The sequence below is a fragment of the Thamnophis elegans genome, chromosome 14 (genome assembly GCF_009769535.1).
Source record: "Thamnophis elegans isolate rThaEle1 chromosome 14, rThaEle1.pri, whole genome shotgun sequence".
Lineage (NCBI taxonomy): Eukaryota > Metazoa > Chordata > Lepidosauria > Squamata > Colubridae > Thamnophis > Thamnophis elegans.
Window position 1 is genome coordinate 12,470,026 of NC_045554.1, and position 25,545 is coordinate 12,495,570.

At 42.4% G+C, this 25,545-nt stretch overlaps 1 protein-coding gene across 1 annotated transcript; it reads right to left on the reverse strand.

The window, feature by feature from the left end:
- Positions 1 to 2,911: 2,911 nt before the first annotated feature.
- LUC7L (LUC7 like) lies at positions 2,912 to 24,890 on the reverse strand. Its single transcript, XM_032231429.1, is given in 13 exon segments — positions 2,912 to 4,627; positions 4,629 to 4,679; positions 10,056 to 10,226; positions 10,933 to 10,962; positions 12,106 to 12,194; positions 14,406 to 14,480; positions 14,482 to 14,586; positions 15,503 to 15,646; positions 17,242 to 17,352; positions 18,011 to 18,033; positions 18,036 to 18,108; positions 20,664 to 20,758; positions 24,591 to 24,890. Coding segments are annotated over 13 exon segments (1,212 nt in total). The 5' UTR covers positions 24,652 to 24,890; the 3' UTR covers positions 2,912 to 4,443.
- Positions 24,891 to 25,545: the final 655 nt, after the last annotated feature.

Sequence of the window (25,545 nt, forward strand, 5' to 3'; positions counted from 1 at the left end):
CAGATGTTTACCCTTTTGAACAAATACGTGGGGCAACACCAGTTTATCGGCTAGTGTCCAATATTTCTTAGGTGAAATATTCTATTTCTTGTCTAATCTGTTTCCCATCCTTTGGATTTAAAGTAGGAGACTGTGATGGAACATCTAAATGTGAGGAGTAGCCTGGGTCAATCCAGAATCCCAAACTCAAAGGACTCCGGATCTGATTTCATCTGATGAGAGGCTTCCTTTTATAATAGACACAACTTGGTTCCTGTGTGTCTGTTCTGACTTAGGCTTCACCAAATCATGAAGCAGACTCTGTGTCCTGACAAAACCCGTTTATAAGCTAATGTGAATTCCTCTATTCACATCCAGCAAAGTCCGGCAAACAGTCTTTCAAGGATGAATTTCAAACACAGACTTATCAGGCTTGGAGAGCTGCCAGGCTGATATCTTCCAAACACAAACCTGTACAAGAGTCTCGGACAAATCTTCACACTAATTAAGCAAACTAATTGCCTCCTGCAAACTCCACTCCCTTTGCTCCTCTTTTATTTCCTCTGGGAGGGGCATCTCATCCACCTGTGGCCTTACTCCAAGTTGACCCTTGTTCCTTAGCTGTTTCCTTTGTCTGGCAACTCTGCACATGCACACACTGGGAACAGGCTCCAGCTGTCGTCTGCCTCACTGATGTCTGACTCTGAAGGCAGCTGATAACTGTCACGGCCCTGGCCCCATCTCTACTTGGCCGCAAAGCCCTATCAGAGCCTTCCCCAGACTCCAGGATGCCCATGTTCCCCACAAATCCTCAACTGTCTGAATCTGCTGTCAGATCCATGGCCACAACACCCCAGAATGTTGATACAGATTCTTTGCCTTAAAAAAGAGGATATAGTTGATAACAAAATTTACGAACTTTAGAGGATCTATGTAAGTACATTACACCAATTTTTATTACACCTTCTTAGAGTTTAAAGGAAGGTTACACTATGTTGTTTCTGGAACTTCGTAATAACAGTGACTCAGTAGTTAAAACACAAAATGAAAACCGAAAGTATTCAGGTTTACTTCCATATTGAACACACTAGTTTGGTAATTTTAGGAAACCAGGCGCTTAAACCCTTGATCGAATGCGTAGTAACAGAGCTGATGAAGCCCAGACAAAAATTTTGGCGTTTGACAAATCAGTCAGATTCCATTACGTGAAATGGTTTAAAAAATTGATTGTCTTGTTTGGAATATCTAAATCAGCCCCAATCTCATCTGGAAAAACAGGCGAGTCACCAAAATCAAGACGAACCAATCTGCTCGGAATATTGCCCAAATCAATTCGGAGCATTGGTTATTTTCAGGAGCCTTGTAGTAAATACGTAGTATGGAGCCGTGAGATCATCACTGGGGCCAAAGATCAAGAGCTGCTAATGCAGAGTTTAGCAGACCTGGGCGATGCCCGTGATGAGCAACAATACAAAGGAAAGGATTCCTTTTCAAAGAGAATTTAATTGAAATTTAACATGCCAGGATGCTTGCCAATCTAATGGAAGTGGAATGATTAATTCATCCTCTGAACAAAAGAAAAGCACATAAAGCTTGTGTTAGGTGTGTGTTTCGGCAGGAACCAAGATAAGTGGAATTTTTATGTTTTTCAGTTGAAGTGGTAGCTTTCTCCTTCCAATCTACTTCCAACTCTCAAAACTCTTTTTATATGGATCTGACCTTGGCGACTTTTAAAACCTGTGGACTTCAACTCCCAGAATTCCCCAGCAAGCTATGCTGGCTGGCTGGCGAGTTCTGGAAGTTGAAGTCCATAGATCTTCAAGTTGCCAAGGACAGAGAGCTCTAATACAGATGTTCTACGTCAGGGGTCAGCAACCTTAAACACTCAAAGAGCTACAAATGTCCTAACTGGAAGCTCCCTATTCAATTCTGGAGGCAACCGGAAGTCTGGTTTCCCACACAGTCTCCTCCTAGTGTGGCATCCTTTTTCCTCTGCTGACTGGAGGTCTGGTTCCCCCACCAGAGTCTCCTCCTAGTGCAGCATCCTTTTTCCTCTACCTGTCCTAACCAAAAGCTCTATCAATTGTGGAGCCAACCAGTGACAGGGAGCCACAGCAGAGGAATGAAAGAGCCACATGCGGCTCCAGAGCCACCAGTTGCTGACCCCCGTTCTATGTGGTACGGCAGACCAACAGCCCATTTTAACAGCTGGTCTTTGTTATAACACAACAAAAATACTGAGCCAGCCTTCTACCAAGTGGTCATTGCTAGGAATATAATCTAACGGGGGTGGCAATATAAAATCATGTAACAATGCTACACTTGTTTCTTTAAATCATACTTTAAAATGTGATTGGTTGCTGTTTTCCTCAATCGGCCATAAGAGGGAGCCAGAATGACTGTTAGCTGTCTGTAATGTTAAATGCTGGGCTGATCTGATTTGAGTGTTTTGGAAGCTGGCTGTTAGAAAGTGCTGTGAGCTATTGTAAGTTTTGCAACTGCTAGCAAACTAGTACCGGACTGTTTGTATGATTATGGACTATGTTATTTGGATTATCCCTTAACTGAAAGACATTGATGACTGACTGTCTTATCCGTGTATGACTTGGACTGTTTGATGGACTCTGATACCTCTATTTCCACAAAAGTAAAAGCCTATTTAAACTGCAGTGTCTCTGTATGCTGGTTTGTGTGTTCTCCAACCGAACTCTCACAACACTTCTCTGAACGTACGCTCTCAATTGGGAGCTTACTTAACAGTCACAATTCAGGAATGTATAAATACAAAGAGAGCATCTTATGGGCTAGAGACACTCATCGTATGTGCTTTGGCGCATTACTCTTACTCTGTGCTGATGCCATTAGGGCTTTTGTTTTTCCCAAGACGTTTTGAACGTCGATGTAACCCTCAAATAGATCACTGACCACGCCAAGCCACAAAGGTAAGCTTTTAATGTGAATCAGACTGGCAGGACATCAGCACTTGAATTACATCTTTGTCACTAAGACCAAAACTCCTCAAAAGACACGGGGAGGGGAAGGACTTAGGGGGCAGGGAAGGGGAAAGTGCTGTTACAGATCAAACTGCTCAAATACCGAAGATAAAAATCCTGAGGTGGGGGGGTGGAGGATTCCTAATGCTTTGTACATTTAACGTGATTTGTCTTGCCGGTTTTTTTCCTGGACCCATCAACCTTTCCGGGGAGGGGGGGGGTGCATTTAAGATTTTAAAAAATCCCAATGGCATTGGGAAAAAAAAAAGATTAAAATCCCAGTGGCATCTCTCTGTGGCTCTGGGAGCCTTTCATCAGAGGTGGAGGTCCTCTCCGCACAGTCGATCTACCTCTGCTTGCTGCTTCTTGTATCCGATCGATACGCTATGCACGAAGAAGATCCACGCCTGGGTGGCTCTATCAGGAAAAAGCGGCAGCGACAGCAAATAAAACTCTAAATTGTGCATTAGGGTTAGGAGAATCCCATTTCATCTCTGCAATTTTGGGGGGGAAGCCAAAAAAAGGGGCGAAGGGGAGGAGGTACAGAAATGGAACACACGTTTTCCCCAGTTGACCAGGGGGCGACTGCTTATTAACTTTTCTCTGCTTGCAGTGGTCATTTGTCAAAATTCAAGTGTTTGTAACTCTCAAGCAAAGCAGAGCGATAGATTATGGTCCATTATCCCACCGATTTATTCCAACCAACGCTTAAATTTATCATGGAAAGCGCAGCTCCTAAGTTGTAGCACTACACAATTTGTTCACCAACTGAATACATTTCTGGGGGGAGGGGGGGAATCCCCTGCCCAGCGAGGGCACCTCTTGACAGGGCCATGGATGAGGCTCTCCTTGTTAAGTGACAAATTAGGACACGCGAATCAAATTCAGTAAGTGAACAGGCTGAAACGTAGGCAAGCTGAGAAAACTACACCAAAGAACAGAGCAGGGGTCAAATCATCCAGTTAAAGGTTCAATTAAATTAGAATGCCATGTTAAACTTCACCAGACTAGAGATAGAATAACCCCAAAACGAAAGCCTTATCCAGCTGGGAGCAATTGCCCCTCAAATGACAAAGGGTGCATGCCCATTAAACCGCTGACTTATTTACAGAGAGGTGGGATGTTTGAAATACAGGAGTGGAGGTCCCCCAAATGAAGGGGTTTTGGAAGAGAGGCCAAAGGCACCACCATTTCTGAGGGTCTTTCAATTTGGGTATAAACTTAAAACTTTGCAACAGAAATGCAAGTGATGCTTTAAAGTGAGCAGGTACATTCCCCCCCCCCTTTAAAAGCAGACCGCAATCCTTCTGATAGGATCGCTTCCCAGCAGCAGCTGCGTTCTGCTTAAAGTATTAATCTGGATGGACCCCCTCCTGGCTGCTGGGTTTGTTTATAGGCTTAATAAAAACAAAGCTTCGGTCAATGGCAGGGAACTGTCATTGCTAGCTGCGGAAACGATAGAAATTCAGAACTACAAAAAGGATGTGCTGTCTTCCGTTAATATAAATGAGAGATTTTGGGCTGTGTAGAATGCTTCTCCAAGACTATTTACAGTACAAGAAGGGAAATTCAGATCTCCGGCTTCCCTCTCCTCCGACCTCTTGGAGTGAGATTTGCCATTGGTGCTCTCGTGCCGCCGTTCAGACGCGCTCTTCTTTCTTCTCCCGGTCCCGCGATTTCTCTCTGGAAGACCGATCCCTGGAGGATCTGAAGTACAAAGCGAGCAACGTCATAAAAGGATCCGCTACAAAGGCAATGCAGTTCAATCTAAATATATACCAAAGGTGGCCAAGAGAAGGGGCTGTAGATTTCTCTGTCCATTCTCCTTTCTGGATCTGGCTAGTTGAGGGGGAGGGAGGGGGGAAAATCACATTTTTATGGACAGGTGGGAAGGGGTGATGAATCCATAGTGAGCACACAAGCTATGTAAATTGGTCTCAAAAGGATGTAGGAATCCAAAGGCTGGTTTTGTAGCACATCATCCCCAAAGGAATGGCCAAGCATCGCAAAAGAATAGGTGAATCATAGAAGAACGCTCCCAAATAATTCAGGCTCTCTACATTTGGTCGGCTTTTGTGCATCAACAAGGATGCCTCAAAATCAAGATTTAAGAGGACGCCAATTCTTAAATGATGACATTCTCCGGGACAGGGATTTATTGGGCTATAAATTAACCCTCCAACTTTGTAGCCACGGATGGAGTCAAAAGCAATTTCTTTATTTCAGGAAGTCAAAAGCAAATTCCTTAAAACGTTCACTGAAAAGTTAAGACATAAATCTTATTTTGCTTTTATCAAGGAACCAGTCACTGTCCAGGAAATTTAAAAAAGTGGCGATAAGGAGAAGCATGAAAAAAAAAAAGAATCTGAACAGAAGGGAGCATCATAATCCTTTCCAAAGTGAGATTTGGCAATTAATGTTGTTCCCAAGACTGTTGGGATTACCAGCCAGCCTTGCTGAAGAACTAAACACAATTCAATCTTGTTTTAATTCATTCATATCCTAAGATTTAATGGCGATTTAGCACCAAGGAGATTCCCTCCCCCTTTCTCTGCATCACATCAAACAGAGGAATGTTATGAAGTTCTAAAGATTATGACCCATTCTTCAACTTCTCTGGTCCCGACCATACTATAATTTGTTCTTTGCTACCACATTTTAGATTCCGTTTCGTTCAATCTGTACCAGACACTGTCTCAAAGGTGCCCTTTTTTTGGGGGGGGGGGTGTGTTTCAAAAGGCAACTGGACTGTTTTTGAGGAAGGCTTTTTGCTTTTCATCCAAGAAGCTTCATCAGTTCAACTGAAGCTTTCTGGATGAAAAGCAAAATATTGTCCTATTCCTCAAAAACACAGTCCAGTTGCCTTTTGAAGACCAAAAAAAAGAGAGAGACACCTTTGTGGCAACTAGGACCTGCATCAGGGGTCTCCAACCTTGGCAACTTTCAAGACTTGTGGATTTCAACTCCCAGAATTCTTGGAGTGGAAGTCAACAAGTCTTAAAGTTACCAGGTTGGAGACCCCTGGATGACTGAGAATCTCCATAGTGAGACACTGTTCTCCTTCAATCTCCTGTTGAAGGTTCCTGTTCTCCATAGAAATTCAGCAGGTTCTGACCAGTTCTGGAGAACTGGTAGCGGAAATTTTGAGTAGTTCGGAGAACCGGCAAATACCATCTCTGGCTGGCCTACCCCCATCTATACTCTGCCTCCCGAGTCCCAGGTGATTGGGAGGAAATGGGGATTTTACAGTATCCTTCCCCTGCCACGCCCGCCAAGCCATGCCTACAGAATTGGTAGTAAAAGAAATTGGATTTTACCACTGAACCAGTGCTATAATAGATAAGCAGCTTCCCCCTCTTGACCCTAAAACCCAGCTTACCAAAGGAGCTCTCCAAGGTTGGCTCGGTCAAGGAATGGTTAGGTAAGCCATTTTATGAATGACCCAACTCTCTCTCTCTCCCCTTACGATAATAAAGCCACTTGCCCTCTCCTTCTGAGTCCAATCCATACTGCCACCCAGAGAAAAGCACAATGATGTTAGTGTTCAAATAGAGGAAGGGGGGAGGAGGGAACAACAGGAAGAAAAATAATTCCGAAGGTGGTTAAGATTCCTTCTTCAGCCGATGTGAACTGGCTAACGGCTAGCGCTGGCTGACTTCAATGCCGGCCTGATTGCTACAGTTTCAATCGATAGGAGAAGCAGATGATAAAACCTGGATCAGGGGTGTCAAACTCGATTTCATTGAGGACCGCATCAGGGTTGTGTTTGACCTTGGGGCGGGGGGTGGGCATGGCTAGGGTGGGTGTGGCCAGCTTGACGTTACTTGTGTTGGGGGCTCCTGTGGTGGCCCAAGCGCTCTGCCAGCGAAAACGGGCTCATGAGCTTCATTTTCGGCCGTGACGGCCTCCTACACCCAGTGAAAACGGAGCTCCGCAGGCCAGTCCTTCGCTGTTTACAGGATGACCCCCCTGGGCCAGATCTAAGCACCCCAGAGGCTGGATCCGCCCCCGGGCCTGAGTCGGACACCCCTGACCTGGACTGATTCCATGAACCTCACCCAAGTCAGCAATCTCCCTTTTCTCTCAATCCTGGCTTACCCCTTGGGATTGGAATGTGCCACCTGTCCACTGCTAAAAGATGGGTAAGGGTTCCCCTTGCATATGTGCTAGTAGCTCCCGACTCTACGGGGCGGTGCTCATCTCCGTTTCAAAGCCGAAAAGCCAGCGCTGTCCGAAGACGTCTCCGTGGCCATGTGGCCGGCATGACTAAACGCCGAAGGCACAGACACGCTGTTACCTTCCCACCAAAGATGGCCCCTATTTTTCTACTTGCATTTTTTACGTGCTTTCGAACTGCTAGGTTGGCAGAAGCTGGGACAAGTAATGGGAGCTCACTCCGTTATGCGGCGCTAGGGATTCGAACCACTGAACTGCCTTTCTGATCAACAAAATCAGCATCTTAGCCACTGAGCCACCGCATCCCTCTAAAAGGTGGGAGGACACAAAGTATGAAGTTACAGGTAGTCTTCAACTTACGACAACCACTGGAGCCAGGTTTTCCACTGCTAAGTAAGGTGGCCATTAAGTGAGCCATACCCAATATTACAACCACAGTTCTACCAAGTTTTTTAACAAATCACTGCAGTTGCTAAGTGAATGCGGGGGTGTTAAGCAAATCCAACTTCCCCCATTGGCTTTGCTTGTCGGAAAGTGCCTGATACGGTCACAGGATATCACATGATCCTGGGATGCTGCTGCCACCTTTGGAAACACATCCTGCTTGCCAAGGGCACCAATTTGGATCACAGGATTTGGGGGGGGGGGGATGTTGACACTCCGAGGAGTCCCTCTTTTGAGTGCTGGGTTGTTAAATGGAGGATTACTTCAAATGGAAATTGTTCCTTTGTGACTGCGGGATAGTCTTAATTCAAAGATCATCGATGACTTCTCCAGCAGGATGGGTCTCCAAATGAATTAGGATAAATCCCATCATTTCTAGCTAGCATATGAAGTATCTAAAAGGGGGCCTAGAGGTGGAGCTCTCCCCTCACAATCAGGAGGCTGTGAGTTGATCCTAGGTAGAGGCAGATTCTTTCTCTCTCTGGGCACAATGAGAATATAACTGCTGAATACAACTCTGCATTGGTGACAGGAAGGGCATCTGGCCAGTAAGCACTCAGCCATTCAGTTGCCCAGACTCCACCCGATGCAAGGGATGATGGGGTCCTTAAAAGATGATGATATGAAGGTATCTAAAGGGGAAGATGACCTTACAGGATACAGAATTCTCACACGTTTTGAATTATTCCAGTGTCTCATTACATTGAAACTGAGGACCTAAGCTGAAAACAAAGGTATTCTGCTCTCAAAGCTTTACCTGAAAAGCAGTCTTTAAGACTTGGGCATAACTTTGTCCCATAAAATTAAAACAAAGTTCTCCTCCCGACAAACAACTCCAGTCCTTGACTAAAGCTTTCGGATTCTGGAATGCAAAATCGACTTACATCTCTATTGCAAAAGCAAAAAAAGGACATGAACAGTTCCACATCCATAAATATAATGATTTATATACATGTACTTTTGCATCTGCCAGATACTGTTTCTTTCGAAGATGCTGAATTTTAAGAAATTGGAGCAGATGATTATTTAGAAGAAACAGAGAGTATTTGCAATCTGTTATTTCTCTCCAGGTTTCTGGCATTTCCCATTTTTTTCAGAAAATATTCTCCATGCAATTCTTCTTTATGAGCTATAGTACATTCATGTTTTCTGAAGTCTTCCCTTACCTGCTCTTTAGAGTAATAGTAATTACAGGGTCTTCCTCATTTCCTAATTGTCCAAACTTCTTTTTTATTGTTCATGTTTAAGACAGATTTAAAAAATGAATTTAGTATCTCAACCACGAGTTAACCGTTTCCACACATTTTATAATATCCCTAGTTTTCAATCCTCCTTTCCTGTGCAAAGAAAAGGGATATAAATACCCTATATTTTCACTCACGCTTCTAATGGGTGAGGTTATAAATCCACTTATCATTAGGTCAACAAGATTTTCAAAGGAGTGGGGTTAACTTGTATGCTGGGAAATAAATTACTTCTCTTAAACTTTTCCTTCTGTTAAGGGATAGAATGGTAAGTATTAAACGGAATTATTAGGAGCAAACTACAAACTAGATCCTTTCCAACATTATCTCTAAAAACAATAGGTAAAGGTTCCTATTTTTCTACTTTCCAAAGACATCTCATGTGGTCATGTGGCCAGCATGACTAACTGCCGAAGGTGCACTGAGTGCTGTTACCTTCCCACCAAAGTGGTCCCTATTTTTCTACTTGCATTTTTTACGTGCTTTCGAACTGCTAGGTTGGCAGAAGCTGGGACAAGTAATGGGAGCTCACTCCATTACGCAGCACTAGGGATTCCAAAACCCCAACCTTTCTAATCGACAAGCTCACCGTCTTAGCTACTGAGGCACCCTGTCCCTCTCAAAATATAAGAATCTTTTTGTTCCTAATTTGGATTAAACTTTGGATTATCAAATTAGTAGCGTCTTTCTGTGCAAGAGACTGCCAATTTGGGCTACTTTTGTGCATCCATGTACATGCCTCTCTGAACATTTTTAGAAATGCATATTGCAATTATCTTCCCATTGCAATATGTCAATTATTCCCTAAGTGAGCAGCATGCCATTAGCAGAAGCAAAAGTGCTTGGAAGAAGCAGGAAAGTCTTCCCTTACACTGGGGAAAACAGGACTTACAGGACTTACAAAGAGTTCAAAATGGCTGCTGGAGTTTGCAGTCTTTGAAGTGGATGGAATCTCGTTCTGTTCTGTTCTATTCATTCCATATCCTATCCTATCCTATCCTTCATTACAATATTCTATTCTTTCTTATTCACGAAGGAAGAAACAAGAGCCCATCCTTTCCTGCTTCTTTCAACCTATTCCATGGGGGGCCTTGGAAAGTCACTATTATTTCTAAACGTATCCTGGTTTCCTTTCAGCTTTAAAGTGTTTCCTCTAGCTAAACTCCAAGCGAAACAAGCCTTCCCAGAAAAAAGCGGCAGTAAGTAATGCTGGCCATACTTATGCTTGGAGCTCCGGTCTCTGGATCCACGTCGGTGACCCCGACTGTGACTTCCGGAACGGCTGCGGTGGCGCCGGTGCCTCTCCCGTTCCCGAGACTTAGAACGGGATTTTCGCTTCTCGCGGGAAAGGGAGCGGGAACGTCGTCGTCTCCGCTCTCGGGATCGCGATCTGCGCGGGAAGATTGGGGGAGGGGGGGAGATGTAAATCCACCCACATCAGTTTTCCATTAAGAGTGACCGGAGGACCTCAGTTTCTTTTCATATACAGTGCCATATTATTTATGCCCAGGGGTGGTATTCAGTTACCTTCCCTACCAGTTTGCAAATGTGAGCGTGCACACCACCTCCACGCAGCCTTCCACGCATTGGCTTTTGTCTAAAAAAGGGCCTGAATGGGATGCCAAAGACCCAGGGCGGATAGGCAGGGCCACCCACCAATTTCCGCTACAGGTTGGGCGAACTCGTGCGGATGCCTGAGTTTTCTCTAACAAGTGCTTGCCTGTATTTTATCACACAAGGAACTAGTCAATGTTGTACATTGTGTACCAAAGCACCAAGTACAGTGGTGCCTTGGTACTCAACGGCTTTGAAATGCATTGAGTATGGTATTCAACACATTTTGTCCTGGTACTCGTTGTTTGGTACTCAACACAAAAGTGAGATCTTGATGGTTTTACTGCCTTGTGACTCCCTACATTATTCCTTATGAGAAAAGTTGTTTGGTACAAATGGAATGAAGGACCATCACCTTAATGTGTGTGTGTGTGTGTGTGTGTGTGTGTGTGTGTGTGTATACGTACACACACACACATATACACACACACACACACACGAACATACGTAACCCTCACTCATACACATACAAGCTCTCTTACCTTCTGCGATCTCGATTTCTTGATCCAGATCTAGAAAAAAAGGAGCAACACTGATTTTAAAAAAAGGGGCTGGAGGAGTATGCAAGCAGGATTCTTTACTCTAAAAAGCATCAAACACTCTTAAGACCCCAGAAGGTAACACTGAAAAGGTTGAGAATGAATTTGGCAAAGGATAGCAATAGTATAGGATTAGACTTAAATACTGCTTCATAGTGCTTTACAGCCCTCTCTAGGTGGTTTCAGAATCAGCCTCTGACCCCCAACAATCTGGATCTTCATTTTACCCACCTCGGAAGGATGGAAGGCTCAGTCAACCTTGAGCCTGGTGAGATTTCGAGCTGCCAAACTGCAGGCAGCCGGCAGTCAGCAGAAGTAGCCTGCAGTACTGCACTCTAACCACTGCACCACCGAGGCTCTATGATAATAGTGAATTATCATGATAAAGTAAATTCTAAATAGCAGAGAAAGACATGTTTAATCAATACTTTTCATCTTCTATTAAGCAGCCCTATTACTTCTATCAACATTTTCTGTCAAGAAGATGTTACTTTGACATCTGCTTGAACTTTTATGTTCTTCCTTCTACTTCCAAATTCTAATGATTTCATAGGGCCAAAGGTTCCAACATAGATCTGCACTGCCTGGGGACCAAACATAGCTCCATTTTCTACTGTGTTGCTTCTTTGAGTTCTTAGCACAGCAGAAGACCTCTTTCTTATGAAGAAGGGTTCATATGAAGAACGGTTGCAGGAACTGGGTATGTCTAGTTTAATGAAAAGAAGGACTAGGGGAGACATGATAGCAGTGTTCCAATATTTCAGGGACTGCCACAAAGAAGAGGGAGTTAAGCTATTCTCCAAAGCACCCAAGGGCAGGACAAGAAGCAATGGGTGGAAACTAATCAAGGAGAGAAGCAACCTAGAACTAAGGTGAAACTTCCTGACAGTGAGAACAATTAATCAGTGGAACAGAAGTTGCCTCCAGAAGTTGTGAATGCTCCAACACTGGAAGTTTTTAAGAAGATGTTGGATAGCCATTTGTCTGAAACGGTATAGGTTTCCTGCTTAGGCAGGGGGTTGGACTAGAAGACCTCCAAGGTCCCTTCCAACTCTGATTTTATTGTATTATTTCACTGTGTCAGGAAGCTGCATGCTTCTCCTGTGAGTTCCTCACCGTTGTCCCACACGTTCTTCTCGGTCTCTTTCTTCTCTCCTTCTCAACCGGTCTTGATTCCTCTTCTCCTGTTTTTCAGCTACGGTTTTCTAGAACGAGACAAGAAACGTCGTCAAATGTTTCCCACAGATAGCAAGGAGGAGTCATTCAAAGACAATTGGTGACATCATCCTCTGTCCCCCAAATAATAAGTGACACATTAAACTTAAAAGCAGTAGCAAAAGGAAGGGTTAGAAAAGTAATTCAGCTACTTAAAAATAGCACCAAAAATTAGTATGTAAAAACTATTTAAGATTGCTCCCTGAATACACATCATTATCTCAGTACATTGCGACATTATATACCTGATGTATTTCTAATATATTGAGTCCATAAATCTCAATAAGTAAGATAATGTTCTCATCAAACCTTCAGACTAACACCTTTACCTAACAACCAATAAGCAAATTAGGAGAGTTGCCGAGATTAATTTGAAAACGGCAACGTATTAATATCAAGGCAGGAAGTAATGGGAGAAAAAAGCACCCATGTGAGAATAATTTGCCAAAATATCAAATACTCAAGCATGAAGAAAATGACCCATGAAAAACTCCTCAGTTTTTGAGGCACCCAAAAACCTCAGAATCCTCTGCTAGAGACTAGCATTTTGATACCAACATTAATGTAACCTTGATTAATCTTTAATTTCTTTACCAAAGAACATAATGCGTCTCACTCTCAGCTTGTAGAGTCCAAAACTGGAGGCAAAACAGTGACAGATGCATCAACCACACACTGATTTTACAAGTTTATTGCCTGACAAAGGGTTGGTATAATATACAGTACCTTAAAAGCATCCCCTCAAAATGAGACGAACCGGAAGTGTTTATTTAGAATAATAATAGATAAGACTTCCCTGTTGATAATGATAAAGATTCTGATTTCAACCTACAGATTTATCCCATGGAAAAAGGCAACAATAATTAAACAGGAGGGACAAATTCGCTAATTCCAATAAACAGCTCTGACTCACCTTTACTTGATGACAACCATGGAACTACATAGAGCATCTCGTATCAATGAGGTCAATTCACACATACGTTACAGTATTTTAAAAAAATGGAGGGTCGTATAACTAGTTAGCATGTCAGAGTCTCGTTCATTATCGGAATTAACCAGACAAATCACTCCATCAACGAAGAACGGCCATGCATCACCACCCACAGAATCGAGAAAGAGCTATCGATCTGTCCGTTACAGTATTAAGAATTTTACTTGGCAGAGAAAAATCAAGGTACACACCCGTGAACTTAATCTTGTGTATGTAAAATTCTCCCTACTCTGTAGGATTGTCTGGCATGGCTAGTCAGCCATTGTAAGTTTTAAAGAAATTATTGAGTGTCATCTGCACCTCTATAATTGCCTGGTTTGGTTCTGCAACCAAACCAGACACAGACTTCAGAGAATAATCAGAACTGCAGAAAAAAACTACCAAACTGCCCTCCATTGGAATCTGTACACTGCAAGAGTCAAAAGAGGGCTGTAAATATTTACAGACCCTTCACATCCTGGACATAAATTGTTTCAACTCCTACCCTCAAAACGACACTATAGGGCACTGCACACCAGAACTAGACACAAGGACAGTTTTTCCCCAAATGCCATCACTCTGCTAAAACCTAATTCCCTCAACACTGTCAAACTATTACTAAGTCTGCATTACTATTAATCTTATCATCGTTCCTATCACCATCTCCTCCCACTTAGGACTGCATGACTGTAGCTTTGTGGCTTGTATCCTTTAGATCAGTGTTTTTTAACCTTTTTTGTGCAAAGGCACACTTTTTTCATGAAAAAAATCACGAGGCACACCACCATTAGAAAATGTTAAAAATTTTTAACTCTGTGCCTATATTGACATATATAAGTGTTTTTCCCACGGCACACCTTACACTATGTGGCACAGTGGTTGAAAAACACTACTTTAGATTTATGTTGATACCGATTGCTTCCTGATTGCTTATTTGTACCCTCTGACTATCGTTAAGTGTTGTACCTTACGATTCTTGACGAATGTTCTTGTCTCTTATGTACACTGAGATCATCTGCACCAAAGACAAATTCCGTGTGGCCAATCACACTTGGCCAAAAATAATTCTATTTTAAGACAGTAAGTTTTAAAGAGCAAAAGAAAGCTCAAGCATTGATTTACCTAGACCAATATTGTGTCCACCCAATGTTTAAACACGAAAACTGTCCAGAGTGATATTAAGACACTTTTCATAGAAGAGTACTTTACTCCTGAGTAACACGGCCCTTACCCGCAACTGGTCCAATTTCTCACGGATCTGAATGAAGCCCAAATGCAATTTGCCCCCAAAATGATCGGCAAGGCGGACGGTCGTTGTCATGGAGACCGAGGTATGCGGAGGAGCAGACCTCACAAACACGCAGTTTCTGTTGCTGGAAACTGGAGGCAGGCATAGAATTGCGGTATTCCTCCTATCGGAGATCAGAAAGAGGTCAAAATGAAAACTCCCATCGCTCACCTTTCTGTCTTCCTTCCCCGATGACTCATCATTACCTTGCCTAATGGCAAACACGTCGCAAATAATACTAGTGATGCTAATCTAAATCTAGGAAGGCATTAGTCACAAAGAAGTTAAAGGTTCCCCTCGCACACGCCTGCTAGTCATCCCGACTTAGGGGGCAGTGCTCATCTCTGTTTCAAAGCTAAAGAGCCAGCGCTGTCTGAAAACGTCTCTGTGGTCATGTGGCTGGCATGACTCAACACCAAAGGCACATGGAACGCTGTTACCTTCCCACCAAGGTGGTTCCTATTTTACTTGTATTTTTATGTGCTTTCAAACTGCTAGGTTGGCAGAAGCTGGGACAAGTACGGGAGCTCGCTCCGTACATGGCCTAGGGATTCAAACTGCAACCTTTCTGATCGACAAGCGCAGCGTCTCAGCCATGAGCTGCCGCGTTGTCACAAGGAAGATAAACATTAACAATTCTCTCGTTTTTCGACAGAGATAATAAACCTGTCAGGTCCCAGATATTTTACTGGGATGCCAGCATTCTGGGGGAGGGAAGGAGGTGGAGAGTCTCTATACGAAGTTTCTATTTCCTGTATTGCTGTACTGTGGGAGGGGTTTGGTTAGCACTGCTTTAAATTGCTGGTTTTAAGTGGGAAGCTTTAGTTCCTGCCTAGATCTCTTGCTATCACAAGCCTTTCAATAAAAATTCCTTTTGGAACAACTTCAGTTTCAAGAGTCCTGCTTTCTTGGGAATATTGGAGAGGCAAAGCCTGACAAAAACCCGTTCGCTTGGCTAGTTATATCCTAGGTTTTCTTGGGCTAAACAAAGCCGTAAATCCAAGCAGTAAACCTGCACGTTCAGTCCAGAAAGAACAAACCTCCGCTTCTTTCTTCTTTGCGCGGACTTTGTCCACTTCCATCAGGATCTTCTGGGACTCATCCACATTCCCTTCAGCTCCTAACTGCTCAGCTTTAGCCAGGAGCTTCCCAATGTCTTCGTTGAGTTCGTGCACTTTCTCTGCCTAAAGAACAGGACAGGGTTTGGGGTCATTTATTTGATTGAAGAAAATTTATGGACTCACTCTCAAGTGATTCCAGGCCCAACAATATAAAACAATAAAAAAGCAATAACTCATCAAGGAATGAATTTCTAGAGGAAAAATTCCACATTACAGGAACCAGGAGCACTACTAAGGTGACCTGAGGACACAAATAAACCTCCAAGTGGCCTCAACGTCCCTCTAAAAGGATGCAAATGACCAGCTGTCTGCAAGGAATATAAATTCTTCCATTCCCCACTATCCAGTCAGAGCTAAAGAAGCTTCTTGGATGAGAAGCGAAACGTCTTCAAAAGAAAAAACCAGAAAGTCCAGTTGCCTCCTGGAAAAGCACCTTTGGGACAATAACTCAAGCAAGTGTTTTTTTTTTTAAACTTATCCAAGGTGAGATATATCCCCTTTTTAGGACTCAGTGCCATTCCCAAACCTGGAATGCCATGCCAGAGGATCCATATTGAAATAATAGGTAAGTCAAAGAAATCAAATCAAACCAATTTTTAGTTTTAAGTTGAACAAAAATCCAATTAATTTATCTTAAATGTGATTCTTAACATCACACCCTATTGGGGTTATTAACAATTTTCCATTTTGTCACATTAAGGAGCTTGATCCGACTGCAACTTTGAAAGGAGTCTGGGCAGCATCAGACATCCCACGTGGAAGGAGTTTTATTTTTTGAAGTCCTGGCACGAAAACAGGTTGAAGAGAAACCATGTTCATTTTTAATCTCCTGATTCAACCATGACATCTTTGGTTTTGTAATGAATTTTAGCACTGGGAGAAAGCCATGAGACAAAGGTTAACTAGTAAGTGAAGCCATTATATAGAATGTAAAAAATACATTATATGCTTGGTTTATTTATTAGCACATGAAGCATGAATAGAACAGATAAGCAATCTCCACACAATCTCTGAATAACTAATGTTACTCCCAATGAAAACACTGAACAGGCAGCTATGTTCTTCAGTTGACCTTTAAATCTAGATTCTATCTTTCTTAAAGGGATTTCAAAAGGGCTTGAAGGAGGACTTCATGCTTACATCATCTGTGCTCTTAGTTATCTCAGATGTTTTCACACAGATGTTAAGCCTAGATTGCCACTGAAGCAACCACCCTAAGACCACCCAAATGGTTTGCCCAATCAATTGTATAGATCAGGGATCAGCAACCTGCGGCTCTGGAGCTGCATGTGGCTCTTTCATCCCTCTGAGCCTGCCTGTCGCCAGTTGGCTCCACAATGATAGAGCTTTTGGTTAGGACAGGTAGAGGGAAAAGGATGCTGTGCTAGGAGATTCTATGGTGGGGATAGGGGTGGGTACCAGACTTCTGATTGGCAGAGGAAAAGGAGACCTGTGGTGGGGGAACCGGACTTCAGTCGGCTCAGAATTGATCGGGGGGCTTCGGTTAGGATCTTTGTGGCTCTTTGAGTGTTTAAGGTTGCCGACCCCTGGTACAGACAATCACCAGAAGACAACACCTTATGCAACAGTCAGTTAAGAGACGGTGAATTTTAAGAGTCTGGCCATTTCACCAAGAGCACAACGGCACCCAGAAATACCTTTGCAGCCACTTCAGCGCTGATCTCCTCTTGGGTTTCGGCAAGTCGTTTTTTAGCCAGCTCTGTTCTTCTATCACACTCAGCAATGAAAGATTCCAAGTGGTCCATTGCCTGATTGTATAGAAACAGTCAGTGCTAATGTTAGAAAGCCATTCTTGACATGTCCTTATTTCAGTGATAAAAAATATCAAGGGATGAAGGCAGCATGAAAGGCCCATGTGAAATTGATTCTCTTCAACGCAGAGCCTTATTTCTCTTTACTTCTTGTTGTCACTTCAAAAAAAAAGGTAATTCAAGAGATGGAAAACGAGATTTTCTTCTGAAGAACAGGAAATTTTTATAAAACTTTTAACCTAACAATGTTGCAGCATCCTTATCACAACTTTATAATATCGGTTAAGGACTGACTGAACACAGCAACAATAGAAAGATGAAAAAACAGTGAAACAAATAAAAGGGAATAATAAATAACATAATAAAATACCACCACCTCCCAGTTACAACGTATCACATGGGCCATTAATGGGCTGCATCCCACTCTGTGTTTAGTTGTAAAGGACTACTTTTTTTATTCTCTCATTACAATAAAGTGTGTAACATTAAGTAACAATCTAGCAGCCACAGATCTGCTAGCTATGAACCTGCTAAGTGTTTTGCACAGGCAACACAAAGCACTTATGCCTACTGGCAATAATGCTACATAACAGAGATATCAACGGCTGCCCGTCCTTGTATCTGTTTTATTATTATCAAAATGGAGAGCACTTACATCCAGCTCAAAGAACAGGTCCTCTCTTTGCTTGCAATCTCGTAATCTGCTCTCAGGGCCAAATCGTGAATCTTTGTGCACTCTCCAAGGTCCATACGCTATTGAAGAAGAAGAAAAAAAGGATAGGAGACAATATCATCTGAAATCCATCGTATCACCACATGCAAAAGATACAACCACTTGTGATTAGCAAAGGAATCAATCAGCTGCTCAATTTGTTTCATCTTCCAAAGAGTATCGTACAGAAAGGGTATCCACTACAAAAGAACCATAAACATATTGGGAATCTTAATACTTCAGAAAGTTTTTCTACACAAACTAGGGGACTGTAATTTCAACCAAAATACAGGATCATAGAGCTCAATAATTTTATAGAGTTCCTTTGGGATGTATACTTCTCATTTTTGATCATCTAATTAGAGTACTGGATATATATTATCCATATCCATTATATATCCTATAATATTTATTATATATATATAATATATATATATATTATCTAATATATATATCCTATATCCCCATAAAAAATATTGGGTTTCTGTCGTGATGGACTCTTGTGACAGCCTTGACAGATGATGGAAGCAGTTAGCTTCCTCCCATAATTGGGGGCTACCAGGGTTGTAAAAATTTAATAGATACCTTTCACCCTGGCTTCGCTGATAACGGATAAGAGCCTGTGGCCTAATGGCTAAGATCTCTGCCTAGTATGTAATATAGCCCAGGTTCAAATCCCAGTAAGGGTATGGCTAGCTGATGAAGCTAAATAGCTTGAAATAGATCTATACTAGTCTCCCTTTATTTATTTATCAGCACAAATTAAAAAAACAACAACATATACATACATACATACATATATATACATACATATATCATATTATATATATATACACACACACAAACACATACATACATACATACATACATACATACATACATATATATATATATATATACACAAACACTTTTGAAAATGACTCCGAAGCTTCATGTAACCCAAACAAACAGCATCGTTTACAAAGGGCTGGTTCTCTCTTCTGGGTTGCAGTTCACTTGATATGATTTGAGCTCCTGCCTCTTAAAAGGACACTTCTTTCTCTATCAACAGCAGCAACAAATTATTATTTTTTTACATTTTCTCAAATTGTGATGGCCTATTATATTTTTATTGCCTTTTAGAAATGTTTTAATATTGTCATACCACATTCGATCGCCATTGTAATAAATACATATTTTAAATTTAGTACTTTAAAGTATGAAAGTTAAATAAAGTTGAGCATGTTTAAAAGTTCGTATTTCTCAGATATCAGAGCTTGCAACGGGACAGCAATTTCTCTTTTGATTTAGGGACACAGTTGTGGAGAGCATATTCCAAGTGTGAAACCAATCGCTTCTTCCAACTTTGTGCCCTCCAGAATTATTGACTTTGAGTCCTATACAGGTAGTCTCAACTTACAACAGTTTGTTTTAGAGACTGTTCAAGGTTAGAACACTTGGGGGGAAAGTGAAATGACCATTTTTACACTTACGACTGTTGTAGCATCTGCATGGTCATGCGATCAAAATTTGGACACTTGGCAATTGGTTCTTCTTATTTTATGACATCTGCAGTATCCCGGGTTATGTGATTTTATTTTTTTTGCCGACCCTTCTGACGAGTAAAGTCAATGGGGAAACATATTCACTTACCTGTGGCAAGAGAAGTCATAAAATGGGGCAAAACTCAACTGTCTCGCTTAGAAACAAGCGGGCTCAATTGTGGTCCTAAGTCGAGGACTACCTGTGCCTCTATCCATCACGGCCACTAACCACAACAACTGGGAAATCTCGGGAGTGGCAACTGAATACTCTGTCAAGGACCTGGAGTACTCATTTCTAATGATCTAAGTGGCCAGAGCAGCATTGCCAAAAAGGCATTAAGAGTTGTTAACCTAATTTTGTGACGCTGCTTCTCTGATCACATGGTATTGCTAACTAGGGCATACAAAACCTTTGCCAGACCAATTCTTGAATACAGCTAGTTCGCCTAACCCACACTGTATATCAGACATTAACATGATTGAGTGGGTTCAGAGGTATTTCACAGGAAGAGTCCTCCATTCCTCTACTCACAATAGAATTCCCTATGCCATCAGGCTTGAAAGTTTGGGCTTGGACAATCTGGAACTACGCCATCTACGGTCCAATCTAAGCATAGTCTGCTACAACGTCTTGCCTGTCAATAATTTCTTCAGTTTCAACCACAATATACCAGGCAAATAATCGATACAAACTCAAGGTAAACTGCTCCAAACTCGATTGCAAAATATATACTTCAGCAACAGAGTGGTCAGTCCCTGGAATGCTATACCTTCATCGTTACATCCTCAAACCCTCACAGCTTCAACCTCAAACTGTCTACCATGGACCTCACCCCATTCTTTTAAGAGGTCTGTAAAGGGGCGTGCATAAGCCCACCAGTGTGCCTACCGTCCCTATCTTACTGTCCCCATTTATCTGTATTTACTTCCTTTGTTCATCTTCATGTTCATACCTATACTTGTTTCTTGTACCTGTTTGACAAACGAACTAACAGATATAGCGAAAGGAGCAGGCTGAGGAATGCTGACATAAAACAGTGAGCAAAATGAGTGTGGTGAGAAAGAGGACTTACCGTCCCTGCTAAAATATCGTGAGGGCAACAGTCTAGAAGATGGCTCTTGCAGACCCGTTCATCTGTAAACTTCACCCTTTGTCTGGTTTCATCTCCTGAAATTCATTTTGGTTATAAATATGAAATATTGTTACACGTTGACGAAGCCGAGTAAATTACGGTACGTTTCATTTTGCTTCATTATGCAGATACAATTCATTCACGAACCCCAGAACTGATCGGAAAATTATAAAGGGTTAAGTTATAGGTTTTCTTTTTTACTTTTTTTTCAACAGCTGAGAATCAAACTAGGCACAGCATTTCATATCACGTGCACCGCTAAAAACGGTGCTGACCATAATTACATCGACAGTCACGATATTTACATTTAAAAAACAAAAACACACACACACAATCTTGGGTCCAGACCACGGAAGATCTTTTCTACAGAGAAAACAAAAGTTCGGAAAACCAAACCCATTCTAGCTGAAGGCCGTGAATCACACCCAGAAATTTTACTAGGCGCCATTTATGAATCATGTGTCTTTTTTAAAATACCAATGATTCATACGTATTAATACATATTGAATGTCTAAAGGCTACCGGACTTTTCTCTAAAAAGTGATAATTGTCTTATGCCTCCCTTTTCCCACCCTCATTTGGGAGCCATTTAAAACAAGCAAAAAAAAAAGTTGATACACACTGCGAGCTCCAACACATACAATACCCATCTGCATTCTTCAAGACCTCAGCTGCAGAATTTTATGCCCGCTGTTGAAAAGTTTTAAAGGAAAAGTTTTCTTGCCCAAACCTGCAGTAAGGAAGTCAGGGGAATGATACATAAAAAGTAAAGGCAAAGTGGTAATGGTATGTGACAATTGTTCTTAAAAAGCTAGTCTGTGTATGATTATAGATCAGGATTTGCAAGCATCCGGTTGTGTCTACTGAAAATGTTTTTTTCTCTCTCTCTCTTTCCTTCTTTTCTAAACTATACTTTTAAAGTTACTTGTGAAAAAAAGCAGCAAACACTTTTTTTTGTTATAACAGCTTTAAAAATTGGTTGTGACTCACGGCTCGATGAACATGAGGCTTTTCTGCAACTCCCTTGCAGATTGAGGTAGGCAGGCAAAGATACACTGAACCTTTATAAATAAAATAGAGGGGCCACAATTGTTCAGTTTGTATGAAATAAAAATATGGGAAGCAATTAAAAAAAACAACTCAAATTACACAAAGAACGAGCACTTTATTCATTTACGAAACCAAGTGCAAAAAGTTATCTGTAGGATTTTTGCAAAGGTGCCAGACTTTCAGTGGCTGATTTCCAGTAGGGAAGCAAATACAAACTTTGTCAGTAATGCACAGCTTTTCAAGGGAAATATATATACATTATATATATATATTTCTGGGGCACATACTAAAGCCTGTTTCCATGCAGAACAGGCCTACCTTCGTGTTTTGTTTTGTTTTTTACACACGAAGCCTTAGGTCTACAGGCGAGTCTACAAAAGAAAAGCCTCACCACGTAAAACCAGAAGTCGGGCTTTTAACTCATGGCGTAGAGTTCCAGCCGACGTATCTGGGGTGTATAAAGCCTTATGTCTTATAGGCAGTTTCAATGGTCCAAGTTATAAAAAATCAGTGTTAATATGTATTCCCTGCCAACCCTTTCCAGAAAGCCCTATAAAAATACAGCGTACACCAAATCCCGTGTCATTTCTAAAGCCCGATTGTCCCCCTTCATACCATCTGTACCCATGTTTTATATCCCTGAGCAGATGTTTCCAGGCATCAGATGTTACATCAAGAACCCCACCACCTGCTTGAGCAGGTAGCTGGACTCAGGTAGCAAGAAGATGGGATGACGCAGGTGCCAGGGGGACCTGTCTATCCTGCTTGAGCACCTGTCACCAGGAGCCGAGCTGAAACCCATTTTGCCACCCATGTTACTAGGACCAATGCCACCTACACTGGCCAGGCTGCTACACTGACAAACCGGCCTGACTGGTTTGCCATTCAAAACCTGCCTTTGTTTTGCTCTCATGTTTAGTTTCCTTTTGGCTGAAGATGGGCTGCATAAACCCAAACAAGAACTTTGCCAAAGGCTAAAGTCCATTTCTGGGCATTTGGTTGCTACCACAATACCTGTTGGAAAGCGCATTGGAAGAGCACCGAAAACAGTAGCTCTCCCTGATCTTTCTTCCCCCTCCAACCATTCTAAATTACAGGCAGTCCTCGACTTACGACCATTCGTTTACTGGCTATTCGGAGCCACAATGGCCCTTACGACTTAGAACCATTTTTTCACACTTTTATTACCGCTCCAGAATCCCCGCGCAGTCACGTGATCAAAACTCACGATGCTTGGTGACTGGCTCAATTTATGATGGCTGCCATATCCCTGGGTCACGGGATCCCCGTTTGCGACCTCCTGACAAGCAAAGTCAATGGGGAAGGCCAGATTCACTTCACGACCGTGCGGCTAACTTAACAACGGCAGTGATTTCACTTAAGAAGCACAGCAAGAAAGGTTGCCGAAAGGGCAGACCCTTATTTAACAACTGCCTTGCTTAGCAAGGGAAACATGCTCCACTGTGGTCGTAAGTCGAGGACTACACTGACACTGTGGATTTGGAAGCTCTGCTAAGCTGGCATACTTAATACCACCAACTCAAGCAGAAGGGATCCTTCTCTTTTCAAGTGACATTCCCCTACCTGCAGCAACAGGGGGCCTTTAATGGGTGGCTGGACAGAGGGATTACATTTTTATACCACCCATCTTTCCTATAAGGTGACACTGGGCTGCTTTCCCTATTTCCAGAGCCTTTCTCATTTATTTATTTATTTAAATTTATTTCTTGGATTTAGATAGCTGCGAAGGCAGATCAAACCCCAGGCTGGCATTTTAGGCTGAGGGGGGGTGTGTTTCCCCTCCCCTCAACCTCCCAGGCAGAACCAACCCAAGGGCTCCAGCCAGGTAACCTGTGAAATCACAAAATCCCCCTCCCTAATTAAAATAAATAAAAAATAAATGTCTTTTCTACTTTTTTTTAAAAGGGAAGCTCTTGATCGTCCACACAGCCTTCCCCAGCCCTGGAATGCCTTCAGGGGTTCACCCTCAGGGAAACCCCAAAATCAACAGCACGGGTATTATTTGGGGGGGGGGATTTCTATCTATCTCATCTATATAATGAAGGTAGCTAGGTAGGCTAGATAGAATAGATAAGATAAAGACAGATTAGATAAGATAGCTAGATAGATATAGATGCTATAGATTTAGATAGTTGGATATAGATAGCTATATATGAGATAGATATAGATAGCTAGATTAGATATAGATGATATAGATTAGAGATATAGATGATATAAATGAGATAGATAGATTAGATGTAGATGATATAGATTTAGAGATAGATTAGAGATATAATATATATACATACATAGAGGTGAATACATTTAGACAGAAGATAGATAGATAATATCGAATATATAGATATAGATAGATATTAATGATATATATAGATGGATAGATATAGATTAGATACAGATGATATAGATTTAGAGATAGATGATAGATATATAGATATAGATACATAGATAAGAGATAGTTACATATAGACAGACGGTACATAGATAGATGATAGATAGATGGGAGGGGGTTGTATAGAGAAGCAATGGCTGCCTGTCCCTGTCAAGGGGAGGAAATACTTCGTCGGGCCAAGCAGGGAAGCCCAGCAAAGGCGACGGCGACCGGGGAGGGGGGGGGATGTCGGGCGAACGAGAAGCGCGACCAAAAGGAGTTGGGGGGAGGGAGGCGGCGGCGGCGGCGGGCGCCTCATCCGGGCCTCGCCTCGAAAGCGTCCACGGCGGAGCCGGAGGGCGCGGCCTTCCATCTTTGCTTTCCTTCCTTCCTTCCTGCAGGCCCCCGCCTCGCCCGCCACAACTCACCGTCCCGGGCCGTGCCCATCAGCTGGTCGAGCAGCGCTCGCATCTGGGCCTGGGCCGACATGGCGGCGGCGGCGGCGGCGAAGGGACTCGCGTCTCCTTGGTAACGGCGGGAGGGGGGAGAGAGAGTTGGGGAAGAAAGGGAGGGAGGCCCCGGGCGCGAGCGGCTCTTAACGGCTCCTGGCGTCGCCTTGCCGCCGCAAAGCACGACGGGAGATAGGAAGAAGAACAAGAAGAAGAACAAGAAGCAAAAAAAAGAGGGCGGAGCGGCAGAGGGGACGCGAGAGAAAGGAAGCCGGAAGGCGGCGATGATGACGTCACCGCGCTCGTCCGCTTCCGTTCCCGGCCAACGTCGACGCCGCCTGGAGGCCAAGATGGCGGCCTTCCTTTGGCAGAGGCTTTCGGGAGTTGTAGTTTCGGCCCTGCCCGAGTTCATGCAGGGCCGGGGAATTGGGAGTTGAAGTCCACATAGCTTAAAATTGTGAATTTAGTGTGCTTGTGAAGGCAGACTTCATAAATCATAATAAACACAAACTATAGTTAAGTTTAGATTGAATTGGCCAGAAGTACTTGGTTTTTTTAATACTTTAAAAATATATTTATTTCTTAATGTGTGCATTTTGGGCAATCACTTTTGCCTCTCAATGCATGTGCATATTTTGATCTGTATAAACACATTTTATATCTCCAAAATTCTGCACATTGAGCGTATCGTTAGCCCAGTTTTTTCTTGTAGCAGACATTTTTTGTGTGCGTTTAGTTGTTTATTATATTTAGAAATTGCCCATTTCCTGATTCGGGGTGTATGTTTTAAGCTTCAAAAAATAACTCACAAAATTGTATTACAATTGTCTCCAACACAAAAGTATATTTTATTGCATTGGTATACTTGGCTTATACATTTGAGAAATACTGTAAAGAGATTATTTATTTATTTATTATTCGTTCAAGCATGTAT